Source organism: Marmota monax, unplaced genomic scaffold, assembly GCF_021218885.2.
Source record: "Marmota monax isolate L192 unplaced genomic scaffold, Marmota_monax_Labrador192_F-V1.1 WCK01_AAM20220418_F8-fsc00408, whole genome shotgun sequence".
Classification (NCBI taxonomy): Eukaryota; Metazoa; Chordata; class Mammalia; order Rodentia; family Sciuridae; genus Marmota; species Marmota monax.
Window position 1 is genome coordinate 361796 of NW_026693691.1, and position 14026 is coordinate 375821.

A 14026-nucleotide genomic window follows, 5' to 3' on the forward strand; every position below is an offset into this window, starting at 1 on the left:
CCCTCCCATCACTTCTCTCTACCCAATCTAATGTGACACAATTTTTTTTTCTTTTTCCTCACGTTGTCATACATGTATTCTGTGTAACAATGAGTGTCTCCTTCCATCTTCCATGCAATTCCCCTTCTCCCTCCCTTTCCCTCCCACCTCTCTTCTCTATCTAGAGGTAATCTTCTTCTCAGGCTCTTCCTCCCTACCCCATTTTGAGTCACCTCCCTTATATTGGAGAAGACATTCAGCATTTGTTTTTTTAGGGATTGGCTAACTTCACTTAGCATAATCTGCTCTAATGCCATCCATTTCCCTGCAAATGCCATGATCTTGTTATTTTTTAGTGTTGAGTAATATTCCATTGTGTATATATGCCACATTTTTTTTTTATCCATTCATCCATTAAAGGGCATCTAGGTTGGTTCCACAGTCTAGCTATTGTGAATTGTGCTGCTATAAACATTGATGTGGCTGTGTCCCTGTAGTATGCTGTTTTTATGTCTTTGGTATTGTTTCCCTTTCTATCCATTAGTTTATAAATATTTAAATGTTTTCCTAATGTTTTTACAAATGTGAGATTATTCAATATGGTAGACTTATATAATTTATATTTCATTTTTAATATTGGGGTTTGTGTGTGTGTGTGTGTGATCTTTACCAAAGCATCCTTCTATTCTTATACAGATACATATAGACCATTCACATCTGACCCTAATAGGGCGTGTGCTTAAAACAGATCTGTTCTCCTTGAGAAAAAAATCCCCAGTCCGTTTAGCATAAGAAACAATGTTTCAATTACTACATTTTGCTTTAGAATATCCCATTCATCATTAACATTTATAGAATGAATGGTCATATAAGTTAAATTTTTACTTAAAATTTCTGCAAAATGTTTTCAAAAACCTGAAATGATAGGTCTGCTTTTGTCCTGAATCCTAAGATATTCTCTTGGTCTGAGATATCATATTCAACTTTTCTGTTTTATGAATTGCCTTCTTCATTTCATTAAGAAAGCAGGATTTTTGTTATTATTATTTCAGAATTTTTACAGAAAATGTACATGGAAAATTTGCATGTTTGTGATTTTAGAGATATCTCTGAGAGATACCTAGATAATTGCCAATTCTCTATGACCCAGGATCTTCTGTTACCAGAGTTGTAATTTATGCACATTGTGATACCTGTGCTCTCTGTAAAATTACTTTGTAACCTGAAATGCCTTAAAATTTCATATTTGATTTTCATTTCTTTGAACATCACCCCAAAATTTCCTAATATATACTCATGATCTAGTTAATACATATTATAATAATTTGATTATTTAGAATGGTGTAACAGATGTAGAGTCACACATTTAGTCTACTTTTCAAAGTCAAAGAGGGAAAATCAAATTGATAGTTCAGATTTATAAATAATAAGCCGGAAATAAATTGATAATAATCTTAGTAAATGTGATTGTTTTTTAAAATTTATTTTCCACAATCCTATACTGTGAGAGTATTGTATTAGAAATAAAAATCAGTGTTATAAATTTAAGTACTATACTGTCTGTTCTAGGGAATATACAACATTGTTTCTAAATTAATCAATGAGTTTGCTTTATAATATAATATTGAAGAGATTCTGTATAAATTTATTAAATAAGAATATGAATTTCTGTGAGTTCAATTATCTCTTATTTATACTTTATAAAAGTTTTATTTACCTGGCTTATTTTTTCAAACAAAGTTACATAGTTGATAAAATTATATGTAAAGTAGCAGCAGTTATTATCATATAATAAAATGATTTTCATGTAATATTTTCAGAGCTTCTTTCTAATGAAAAATAAAAAGAGCACAGATAAAACTTAACACATATAGTAGAAAGGACTGTCTTATTTAAGGTTTCTCACTTAGGTATATTTGGTACACCTAAAAGAAACACTCTACTTTAGGAATTGATTTCAAATTTCATGCACATGTGGCATTATTTTTAATATTACTTCAGGAAAAGTACTTAAAAGATTTTTTTTTTCCAGAATGGGAAAACACATTAACTCTGAGAACTATCATTTACTGTTTACATTGTCATCTGAGTTGACCTGAAGTCTGTTGTTGTATGTGGTGGTAACTTTCATAAAAGGCCAATCTCTTTGCCATGGCAACACAGTGATGGATTAGATGTACAGCATTCATAATAGAAATATCTGCGACTCTGAAAGCCATTGTCAGAGAAAGAAGATTTGTTGTACAGTTGGGCAACGCAAACCCACTTTAAAATCTTATTTCAGAAATCATTGTTTAAACCGTTTCCTATTCCAACTCTGCATCAAAACACATGAAGTCAAAACACATTTCTTCCAAAAATGCTGTTAACATAAGGTTGAAGGATTCAAAGTCTATAAAATTAAACATTAGAAAAGTCCAGACCATTTTCTTCTGCAATGTTTTAATAATAAAGCTACATATCTTGGTAATGATTTGTTTAAATATAGCTGTCACAAGCAATATTTTAAAATGATTTTTTTACATCAAAGTACAACTTCATTTTGATGTAAAAAGTTAAAAATAATTGTTAAAGCAACAATACAAAGAACATAATTGTAGCCTGGATCGTGGTGTATGCCTACAATCGAGCAATTCTGGAGCCTGAGGGAGGACGATCGTAAGTTCCAGGCCAACCTCAGCAACTTATTGGGTCCTAAGCAAATTAGTAAGACCTAGTCTCAAAATAAAAATAAAAATTATAAAAATAAAAAGTGCCCCTCTTGGGTTCAATTTCTAGCACACACACACACAAAAATCTAATTATACTCACATGTGAACATTCTAAAATTTGAAGGGCAAAATTGGTGGCTAAAATAGTAACCGCAAAATTTTATCAAAATATATTAGAATTTAGAGGTGCTAAGCCTTGTGATAGCTCTCTTAAAACCAATAATAAATATCCAACGAAAGATGCAGAATAAGAATAGTGAAGAATTTCAAACAATGGTTTGTGAAATAACTACACCATGTTCAGTGAGTACTAACTAAGATAAGCAGGTTATGGCATAGTTCTTTCCCAAAATTATGATGGCTTTCATGTAATAATGTAACTTATATTTTTTTTAAAAAAAATTGAAATTTATTTAGTCATAAACTCATAGAATTTTAGGTTTAGGGAAGCCCTAAAATTCTGACAATTGTCTTCATTTTGGAGATGAAGACAGCACTTTTCTATGCTATATTAAATTCTCTCAGAAATGCCACATAGCTGAGGCCATCAACGTGAACAGTAAAACAGAAGACTCAAACTAGAGAGGTAACTTTGAGAAAGGACGTGTCCTAGAGATAATGATAAAGTGAACTTTCAGAGACAGAAGTAGCCAAGATGGTGGGCCCACAAAGTCAGTATCACAGGCCAGAAAACTGAGCCAATAGTCTAAATTTGGAAACATTTGTTCAAATACACAGAAAAAAGTAACAACTGAAAAAAGAGGTAGGGCAAGATACCATTTGCTCAGATTTTCAGCAGTCTCCAATGGTGGCTATATACCAGCAAGCATTAGCTGCATCATGGTACAAGAACATACATGGCACTGAAATGATCTTGGGAGAAAAACAGTTTATTTATACATAGCTAAATATTTCAATAAGAAAAATGTCTAAGAACTCCTGAAGTGAACATTAACCTATACTTGATTCTTTAAAAAAACAACAACAACAAAAAAAAACAAAACATTTATTTTTTAGTTGTAGGTGCACACAATAGTTTTATTTATTCTTATGTGGTGCTGAGGATCGAATCCAGTGCCTCACACATGCTAGGCAAGCACTTTACCTCTGAGTCACAACCCCAGTCCCTATACTTGATTCTTTATATCATATTCAAAAAATTTAATTTACCAATTTTTAGATCTCTGACATACAAACCAATGAGATATTCATTGAGGGTAAGGACCTAAGCTTTTTTTTTGTTTTGTTTTAATATTTCAACCTTTCTTAGTTTCTCTTACTTATACATAACATTAGGGTATGTTTTGACATACAAGCATGGAATATAGCTTGCCCTAATTAGAGCAAAAGAGGAAGTACTGAGGATATAAATTTAAAGGTTGATCTTTGTAAGGACTTATTGCATCTTGAAATGGTAGCATTTATTCTTAGCTGTTTTGTTTGTTAACACTCTATTAACTAATACAGTATAGAAATTTATTTTCTAATTATAGTTTAAAAATATAAGTAATATCTTCACTTTCATGCTGTACTCAGCAATTGTGTCAATTTCACATAAAAAACTGAAACAGTATTTAGCAGCATTATCACTATTGTTGTTGCTTTTGTTATTATTAATAATGGGTGTTGAAATTTGTTAAATACTTTATAGTGACCTATTGAGCTTTGGTTTTCCACTGATTTTAAGTAACTATTTTTGGTTTATTTAATTTGTGTATATTTTATTTGAAATATTTATATATATGGTCATTGATGTAAAGTCAGATGGTATTTCAGCTTTTGATACTAAAATTATGCTTATGTTGTCATAAATTATGTTTATGACATCATAGATTATTTACATATTCATTAAAAATGAGTACAAAAATATTTCCTTCCTTTTCTGATTTTTTGAAATGTTTATAAATTGCTATAATCATTGCCCCTAATCTTTTAGAGTAATTCATCCTGAGAAGAGTATTTATGTGTGGGTATAAAGGAAAAATATTAGAAATAAATGTTCTATATATACTTATGTAAACTGTGTTGTATGAACAAAAGTCTCCGTTTATGTGGGTGAAATGCCTGAGGACGAAGTTGCTTGGCTGTGTGTCAATTCCAATGTTTTGTTTCCTAACAAACTGTCAAAATGTTTTCCAGAGAAGCAGAACCACTTTGCACTTCCACCAGCAATGTATGAGTGATCTAATTTTTTTACATCTCACAGGCATTTGTTAAAGTTTAGCTCTTCTGAAAGGTAATGATCACTCACTGTGTCTTCAACTTATATTTACCTAATTACTAATGCTTTTCAACAACTTTTTACATTCCTATTGCCATATATCTTTTGTGAAATGTCTGTTCATACATTTTCCCCACTTTCAAATTGTGTTATTAAATTGTAGCTGTTCAATTTTGAAAATATATTTTCATTGTCTAAATGCTAATTCTTAGACAGATACATTATTTTTAAATATTTTCTTCAAATCTGTAATGTGTCTTTTTATACTGGTAACAGGTTATTTCACAGACTAAAATAACAACAACAACAATAATGAAGTCCAATTTACCAATGTTGTCGTCTGTCATACTTTTTGGTGTCAAATCTAAGATTATATATTGGTCCTTAGGTCCTGGAGTTTTTCCCTAATACTTTCTTCAATTGGTATTACGTTTTATTTTATCTCTGGATGTTTTTGATTTTCTGAGGTTCTATTGGAATATACCTGGAACTTTTATCATTCTGGAAAGCTTGCTTAGTTTGTTTCTTTGGTTTTCTGCAATGCTACTTGAGTGTTTGACTTGGTATTTTCCCTCTGTTTAGAAAACCTCCATACTGTTATCTCAGATATTGCTTCTGTCCCATCTTCTCTTTCTTACTTGACTCCGAGAATTGAATAATGGATGTTAAATGTTCATGTCCCATATATTGACTCTTATTTATATTTTCTTTGTTTTCCTTTCCATTCTTCAACAAGGATATTAAGTTTGACATATTTTCTGTTTCATTTGTTTTCTCTTAAACTATGTCTAACTTGCTGTTATTATCAACAATTGAGGTACAATTTCAATTATTGTATTTTTAAATTTAAACTTTTAATTTCAATATTTAGCATTTTTTTTTCATTAATTGTATTTTTTCCAGTACTGCAGATTGAACACAGATATGTTATGCCACTGAACTATCTTTGTAGACTTTTTTATTTTTTATATTGAAATAGGATCTCACTAAGTTTCTGAAACTAGCTTTGGACTTAAAATTCTCCTGCCTCAACCTCCCAAGTAATTGGAATTATGGGCATGTGCCAAAACACTGGGAATCATTAACCTTACTTTTATAATTCTCAACTCATTGAATTAAGGAAATCACAAATATCTGAGTTTCAGCCCCTCACAGGCAGCAAATTGATCAGACCCTGCAGAAGGAAGGCAACTGTTTAGCTCTAGCCAATCAAGAGATTTCTCTACCTACTTCGGTTTGACCTATAAAAGTTTGCTGCTCATGCTGCTGGTCAGAGGTCTCTGAAATGTTTCTGGTTCTGGGTGCTTCCTGATGTATGTATGTATGTCTATCTGTTTGTGTGTCTACCTATTAATCTATCTATCTCCATCCTCTGGAAGTATTGATCACATAAGTAATGATCATTTTAACTGTTGATTGTTCTCCATGCACAAATATAAAAAGCAATACATTTTTGACTATATTTTCTTCAGTTTTAAAATGATTTAAAGTAATTTTGGATGATATGCCCATTCTGATTTGCCAAGACAGTAACAAAATCTGTCTCTCTCCGATGATCTTAGAACCTTTCTACTTCTCTGGATTTTTCTGTGTCATATAGACTTTATGGTACCCACAACCAATGGGTTCCTCAATTCCTTTACCATAAAAGAGGATATAACCTGTCTTGCTTTTGACCAGAAAATATGCATCAATATGCAACAATATCAATGTATCTTTAGCTTATTACATTATAATACATGAGACATTTTGCTAGCAGACTAATCTAAGAAATTCCATTTACTTGCTTCATAAAGTAAGTGGCTATATTGTGGGAGTTTATATAACAAGAAACCCTGGGTGGCATCTTAGAACTGTGAGAAGGCTTGAACAGCTAAGAAAAACCCTGAAACTTAGGTATAAAGCTGGAAAAAAAAATACTGAATACTGCCAATGACCACAGGAGTTTATATGGGATCCCCAAGTCTTGAATGAGAAAAAAGCCCTGCATGATATCTTAATTGCAATACTGTGGGACCCTGTCAGGGCCAAACCAAGCCATGCATAGGTGTCTGATCTACAGAAACTGTGAGGTTATAAATACCTTTTTGTTATAACCTGTGGATTCGGCATTTTTTTTTTAATACAGCAGAGAAGATGCATTCAAATTCCCTTTCTAGTCTCCCCCCATCTCTGTGTGCCACAGCTACACTAGCCTTCCTTCAGTGTCCCCACTACTTCAAATGAATGCCCCAGTAAGTCCAGCCCCATGTCCTACCTTCAAATTTTCTTTTTTCACTGTCTACATCCTATTAGTGCATATCGACTCTTCACATTGTTCAACCTAAAACAACTTTTAATATTAACCTCATTCAATCATCCTATGTCACTCCTTTGGATTCTCTACAGTAGAGCAAGTAGCCTGTCCACCCAGTACAGTCTCTAAGCTTCATTATGACAGGGGAGTTCAATATTTCTTCCTCTATTAATGCAGAGCTATACCTAAAGCACTCAATGTAATTTAATTGGCATGATGAATGGACTGTGCACAAATAAGTTCAGTGTTCTGAATTACAGGATGCAGAGAATATTTATTTTCAATGACTCTCCAAAAATCTATTTGGTACTTAAAATAAAGCTTTATAAAATTATCTGCACTAAGTACAAAAATTACACTGGGGAATTTGGGGATTATACCTATGAATAATATGAATAAAGCTGCTTATTTTTCTTCCATTTAAATGATAGGAATGAAACAATTAACTTACCTGGCCCGGCTTAGAATTCTCACAGACAACAATATCATATTCCCTGGCAAGTTCAGGTGGATTGTCATTGACATCCAGAACTCTAATACCCACTGTGACATGGCTCAACAAATCAGGATTGTCTGCAAAACACACAGGGATGTATTTAGTATTTCCATGCACACTTTGGAGGCTTGGTTTAAAACAAATCTCCTTAATACTGTGGCTTGTCACTAGCTCCATATGCTGTAGCAGGACTTTTGGCAAAAGACAACTTTATGAAGGCACTCTTTGCTAGAACTCATTAACTTACAGAAAAATGAAAAATGAACACCAAGTCATGACATGAATACTAAAATGATATTTTTTCATATCAAGGAAATTACATGTTATTCAGGAACTGGAGTGGGAGAAAGTTGTCAGAACTCATTGCATGCTGTCAGAGTCTAAGGGATGAACAATTGGTTTCATCATTAATCTAAGAAAAGCACAGCAGTTGTTAAAAAAATCACAATCTTTAAAAAGTTGAAGTTCTCAATCTAAATAAACTCAGAGAAATGGAAATTTCTTTACACAAATGATAGTTTACTTTTTATAGGGGAATATACATAATGTTAAGTTACAGGAAAAAATAAAGAACACTTCAAATCAGAATTTAGCATGGAATCTACATATAACACAGGTAAACTTCAAAATACTATCTCCAATATTTCTAAATATGTCTTATTCTTAGCCTTCTCATTTTTCAGTGAGCATATTAATTCTATGGTCTAAGGGAAAAGATAAATGTTGGTATTATTTTTACATGTCAAATCTAGAGATTTAGAATTAATTATAGAAAATTTGAATATATCTCTCAATAACTTGCACTCTATTTCTTTTTTGATGACTAATATTTCTATCATCTTCTAAAAATAATACAAAATCAAAGTTATAACATAGAAGTAATACATTAAGAAGATCAGTATAAAAGACATGAAGTTGAGAAATTCATCAAAGCACAAATGAGAAGCTGAAAACTAACAATATCAGGAAAAAGTGACTTATAAATACTTATACAGAAGATGTTAATAATAGTAAAAAATTCCACAGAGAAATCTAAAAGAAATAGATAATATAAATAATACCTATAGAAAATAAATTTTAGAGTGAAAATTTTTCCACAGAGAAAAATGTTAACTGAATATTTTTACCTAAAATCAAAGCAAAAACTAATGTCAGACTTGTCCACAGAGAAAAGGGAAGTATTCCACAACTTGCTATCAGTATCTTGTAAAACTCTGATACTAATACTGGGTATTCCTGCTAATGAGAGATATATCAACAGATTAAAAGAACTAACAGTAAGTCAACTGCACTGATGTATTAAAAACATCTATCTGGATCCATTTAGTTCTAAGAATAATTATGCAATTCAACAATAATAAAAAAGAGGGAGATAGAGAAGAAAAGTAGGAAATTTTTAATACATAAAAATTATACATTAATTTAATGGTTTGGAGTAGTAAAAAAATGTGTGTACATAACCACTCAACAACAGTTACAAAAATCAAGAAATGAAATGTAATATCCATAAGCCTAAACACAGACAATGAAATACAGCTTATATTATTCTTAATGTGGCAAAACTACAAGAATTAATTAAGAGCAGCTGAAGTAATTCAAGAATAAAGCTAATAAAATATGTAAAAATATCTATATGTGTAACACTTTACTTACTTTCATTAAAGAAGATCTAAAAAAGTCATCCACAGTTGTAGCTCAGTGGTAGTGAGCTGACCTAGTATGTGTGAGGCACTGGGTTCAATCCTTAGCACCACATAAAAATAAATGTAAAAAATAAGGTATTGCATCCACCAACAACTAAAATTATTAAAAATGTTAAGAGATATATTATGTCTCTTGTTTAAAAGACAAAATACCATATGTTCAGACCAACTATCCAGACGCATGTGTACATTCAATGTAATATAGTACAAATTCAATGAGAATTGTCCATAGGAATTGATAACTGATTCTAAGATTTATACACACTAAGGCCATTTAGACTCATAGAAGAGGAGCGTGGTGAAAGCTTGCTCTGTGTTCTGCCAACGTGTCATATGATATTAGAACATAAGGCACTATCACCATATCCACTGGAGAGACAAACAGAAACATAATACAAAGTCCAGACACACTGCAAATGGAAATGTGGGGATAAAAAATGAGGGCACTACATAAAGTGGCAGGGGGAGAATAAGTTTATCAGGAGGTGGTTTCATACAACTTGTTATCATCATCATAATAATAACAAAATAATAAAGTGTAGCTTATTTTACACATGCAAAAATAAAACACATTTTGACAACTTTATTTAAAAAAATGCATATTTCAGGAAAAAAACAGTATTAATACGTGACATTATATAACATGAAAGATTTTAAAACACAAAATGCATTAATCATGAAAAAGCATTGATAGATTATATTAAAATGTGATCTTGGGCTGAGGCTGTAGCTCAGTGGTAGAGTGCCTGCCTTGCATATGTTAGGCACTGGGCTGGATCCTCAGCACTACATAAAAATAAATAAATAATAAATATATTATTTTCTTAAGAAGTGACCTTATTTTTTTTAATTCCTCCAAATCACCATATAATAACAGAAAGAAAGTCACAAAATGGTAGACGATATTTGTAGCACATGACTAACAAAGAATTTGCATTTATAATATAAAAAAATAGTGTAACAAGAAGAACAAAGTGTCAGCCCAGTGTAAAAATAGGCAAAAATTAATTACATTGAACAGAAGAGTAATATGAATGACAAATAAACACAGAAAAATTTCCCAGTCTCATTACCATTTAAAGAAATATGGCTTAATTAAAGTAAATTAACTTTTAACTTTGCATTTTGACACAATATTATAAATTTTGACAAAACTTGTACAAAGGTATGATTGAATATGAATCAATGAGACAATCTATAAATTTACCCTGAAGAGTAACTAGTGTGGTAGTGTATTTTTATGCCAAAAATCCATGCATTTTCCTAGATATTCTATTGGGGAAACTCCTGAATACATATCCCAGGAGTATAATTAATGGCAACAACAGTATCAGGAAAATGCAAGCATTCAAACAATAGCCAAATGGATATAGTAACTGGTATACTTATATCACAGAGGAAAGGAACGGTTAACAACATAATCACTGAGTGAAATGATTTTTCTAACAAATTTGAATTTTGTAAATATTTTTTCAGGAATGTGTCTTAAGACTATCCGAATATAGTAAAATTTTTAAAACTGAAATTAATAAAATATGCAAAATGAAATAGTGTATTGTAAAACTAAGAAATTGTTCTGGATGGTGCTCTTAGTAAGACTTTAATTCTTAGGTAGTAAAAGTACTGTAATATGTTTATTGCTATTCCTTGTAACATGTTCCTTATAGACATTGAATATTATATTAAGCTTATAGAAAAAGAATTACAAAAATCCTGAAAATGTATTCCATAAGTAAATTCATATATGATTCATGAAATCAGCATTAATATTTTATCAATATTAATCATCATTATAAAAAATGTAAAAGATGCATGTTATTTTATTATCTTTATATTATATAGATAAAACAAATTAAAATTACTTAAATACAGATTTAATAGTTGTCTATATTGAATTCTCATAATGAAAATAGTGATGCATCTTTTTCATAAGTTAATATGGACCATTGTTTGTCTTTTATTACATTTTTTAATTAAAAAAAGTATTTTTCATTCAAATAATTACATTATAAGTTATACAAATTGTAATTGACACAGTATACCTTATTCATCTTGGCCAAGTGGCATTATTATACACTATTCTTACCTTTCTAATGCCATATTGTTATGGTTAATTTTTGTAGCCAGCTTGATTAGATTAGTCGATGCCTAAAATTAAGAGTCTTTGGGTGTGTTGGTGATGGTGTTTCCAGGAATGACTGACATGTGGGACAGCAAACTAAGGGGGAGAACCATCCTATATGTGGGTAACACGCCAGGGGCCTAAAGAGAACAGAGGGGTGGAAGAACTAGAAAACCAATGCAGATGTAAGCTCAAATTTTCTTGAGAGGGTTCTTGGCTTGCTGCTGTGATCCTATGAAGACATGAATCTGGCTCCTTCACTTCCAAAGCAGACTGTGACCAATGACTCTCCAGGGAGTGTCCAAGCTTTCCTTGAGGCCGCACACTGGATCTTTTTCTGAAGCTCCAGCTCTTGGACTGATCAGCTACTGGTTTCACTAGCTCTCCAGCCTCAGATGAAAATCAAATTCTGGTCCTATGAACCAATCTATTACATTTCCTTTTTATTATTGTGTGTGTGCATGTGGTGTTTGTGTCCTGTTCATTAGAGAATCCTAATACACATATATAACTGTTTTCTTTTTCCTATTTTAAACAGTATGCATGACTTTTTCATGCATTACTGTAGATGACATATGAAGAGCAAAGGAAAAGAATTTGTTCTTGAAACTTAAGGCTTGGGTAATTTCCTGAGCCTTAATTACTAGTATAAGCAGCCTCAGTTGTACCTGATTAAATACATCCCTACTCTTTTTTGAGCAGGAAGGGTTAAAAGTAATTTCAGTGAAATCATTAAACATGTTTCATATGAGAAGAGGATAACAAGACTATAGCCTGTGGAAGAACTTGAATAAAAGAATAAAAATGTCCTGTCATCGGTCATTCTCTCTCAATGTCCTTCCTGCCTTCTTTATGGTTTCCTCCAGAACTAAAAAGTCATGGAATCCATTCCACTCTTGGACACAGAAAACTGAATCCTTCAAGCCTAAGTAGACTCCTTCTATATTGGTATCATGTTATTTTGCACAATTACTAGTAGACAACTCAGCGATTAAAGACATAGTGTTTAATATTAGACAACTACTAGTTGTGTCTGCAGTCCAGAATCTTGTGGGGAACCTCAATTCATCTAACTTTGTAGAGATTCAACATAGGTCCTACATGCACTGTTCAGGAAAACCATTGAAAGTTTTGCAAACAGAGTGTTAGAACAAGTTTAAAAAATTATTAACTGCGAGTTACTGAATATAGGATGATATTTAAACATGTAGCTTTAAATATGGATAATAGGGCTGAAACCCACTGTAGCTCTGTACTCACCGCTCGTCTGCTTGCATGCAACTGGTATTCTTTGTGTAATCATGATATTAGTTAATTCTCATTTGTGAATTGGGAAGTTCCTTTTTGTCTTAGTCTATTATTTTCTTAGTTTATTTTATTATTCCTTTGTTTATTATTTCCTTTGTCTATTATTTGCCTTTGAATGTCAAATATATTTGTAAGGCTAAATTTGAATTTCTTTTATGTTTTTAATTCAACATTTCTGTTATGGTTATTTTAGTCTTATTTTCTCACTTCATTTTTGTAAATCAGTTTTCATAATTTTTTAAAAATCTTTTATTGATTTTATTATTTTTTAAATACAATACAGCAGTGGAATGCATTACAATTCTTATTACAAATATAGAGCACAATTTTTCATATCTCTGTATATAAAGTATGTGTATGCCAATTTATTCCTTTATACATGTACTCTGTTTTTTTGCATTACAATTCTAATACACACATATACCACCATTTTTCATATCTCTGTTTGTATATAAAGTATGTTGACACCAAATTCAAGTCTCCATACATGTACTTTGTATAATGATGTCCATTACATTCCACCATCTTTGCTAATCCCCTACCCTCTCCCTTTCCCTCCAATCCGTCTTCCCTATATAGAATTAATCTAATCTTCTCGTGCTCTCCCTCCCTACCCCACTATGAGTCAACCTCCTTATATCAGAGAAAACATTTGGCATTTATTTTGGGGGGGATTGGCTGACTTCATTTAGCATTATCTTCTCCAATGCCATAATAATAATAAACAAATTACCCTCAAATCAGAAAAAAATAAATATGTATTCCATTTAGAGTATTCTTGAAGAGCAAATACTTTGTTAAGTCATTTATGATTTTAATGCCTTAATTTTTTCATCTATAAACCTGGAATAAGAATGATCTGACTCACTAAGCTGGATTTTTGAAAAATAATTAAGAGGTCATGTAAATTTTACTCTATAAGCAGTGAAGAGAACACAACATACATTTTAATCCCGTCTGAATATTAAAATTAAAAAAATGAAAAACTAAACAAAACATGTTATGTGATCAATTTTATACATGCAATTTCTAGCACAAATTATACTGTTTATTTTATTGAACCCAGGAACACTGTACCACTGAGTTGTATGTCCAGCTCTTTTTATTTATTATTATTATTATCATTTTTTTTAATTTATTTTGAGACAGGTACTAAGTTACTGTGTGTCTAGCTAATTTGCTGAGGCTGG

The 14026-nt window shown here is 31.4% G+C and overlaps 1 protein-coding gene across 2 annotated transcripts in view; it reads right to left on the reverse strand.

Annotated features, from left to right (window-relative positions):
• Cdh18 (cadherin 18) overlaps positions 1–14026 on the reverse strand; it is a 319062-nt gene that overhangs the window by 36499 nt on the left and 268537 nt on the right. For both annotated transcript variants that reach the window (XM_046459923.2, XM_046459924.2), the window contains exon 8: positions 7659–7780. In XM_046459923.2, the coding sequence (XP_046315879.1) occupies positions 7659–7780 (122 nt within the window). The remainder of the gene's footprint in view (positions 1–7658; positions 7781–14026) is intronic.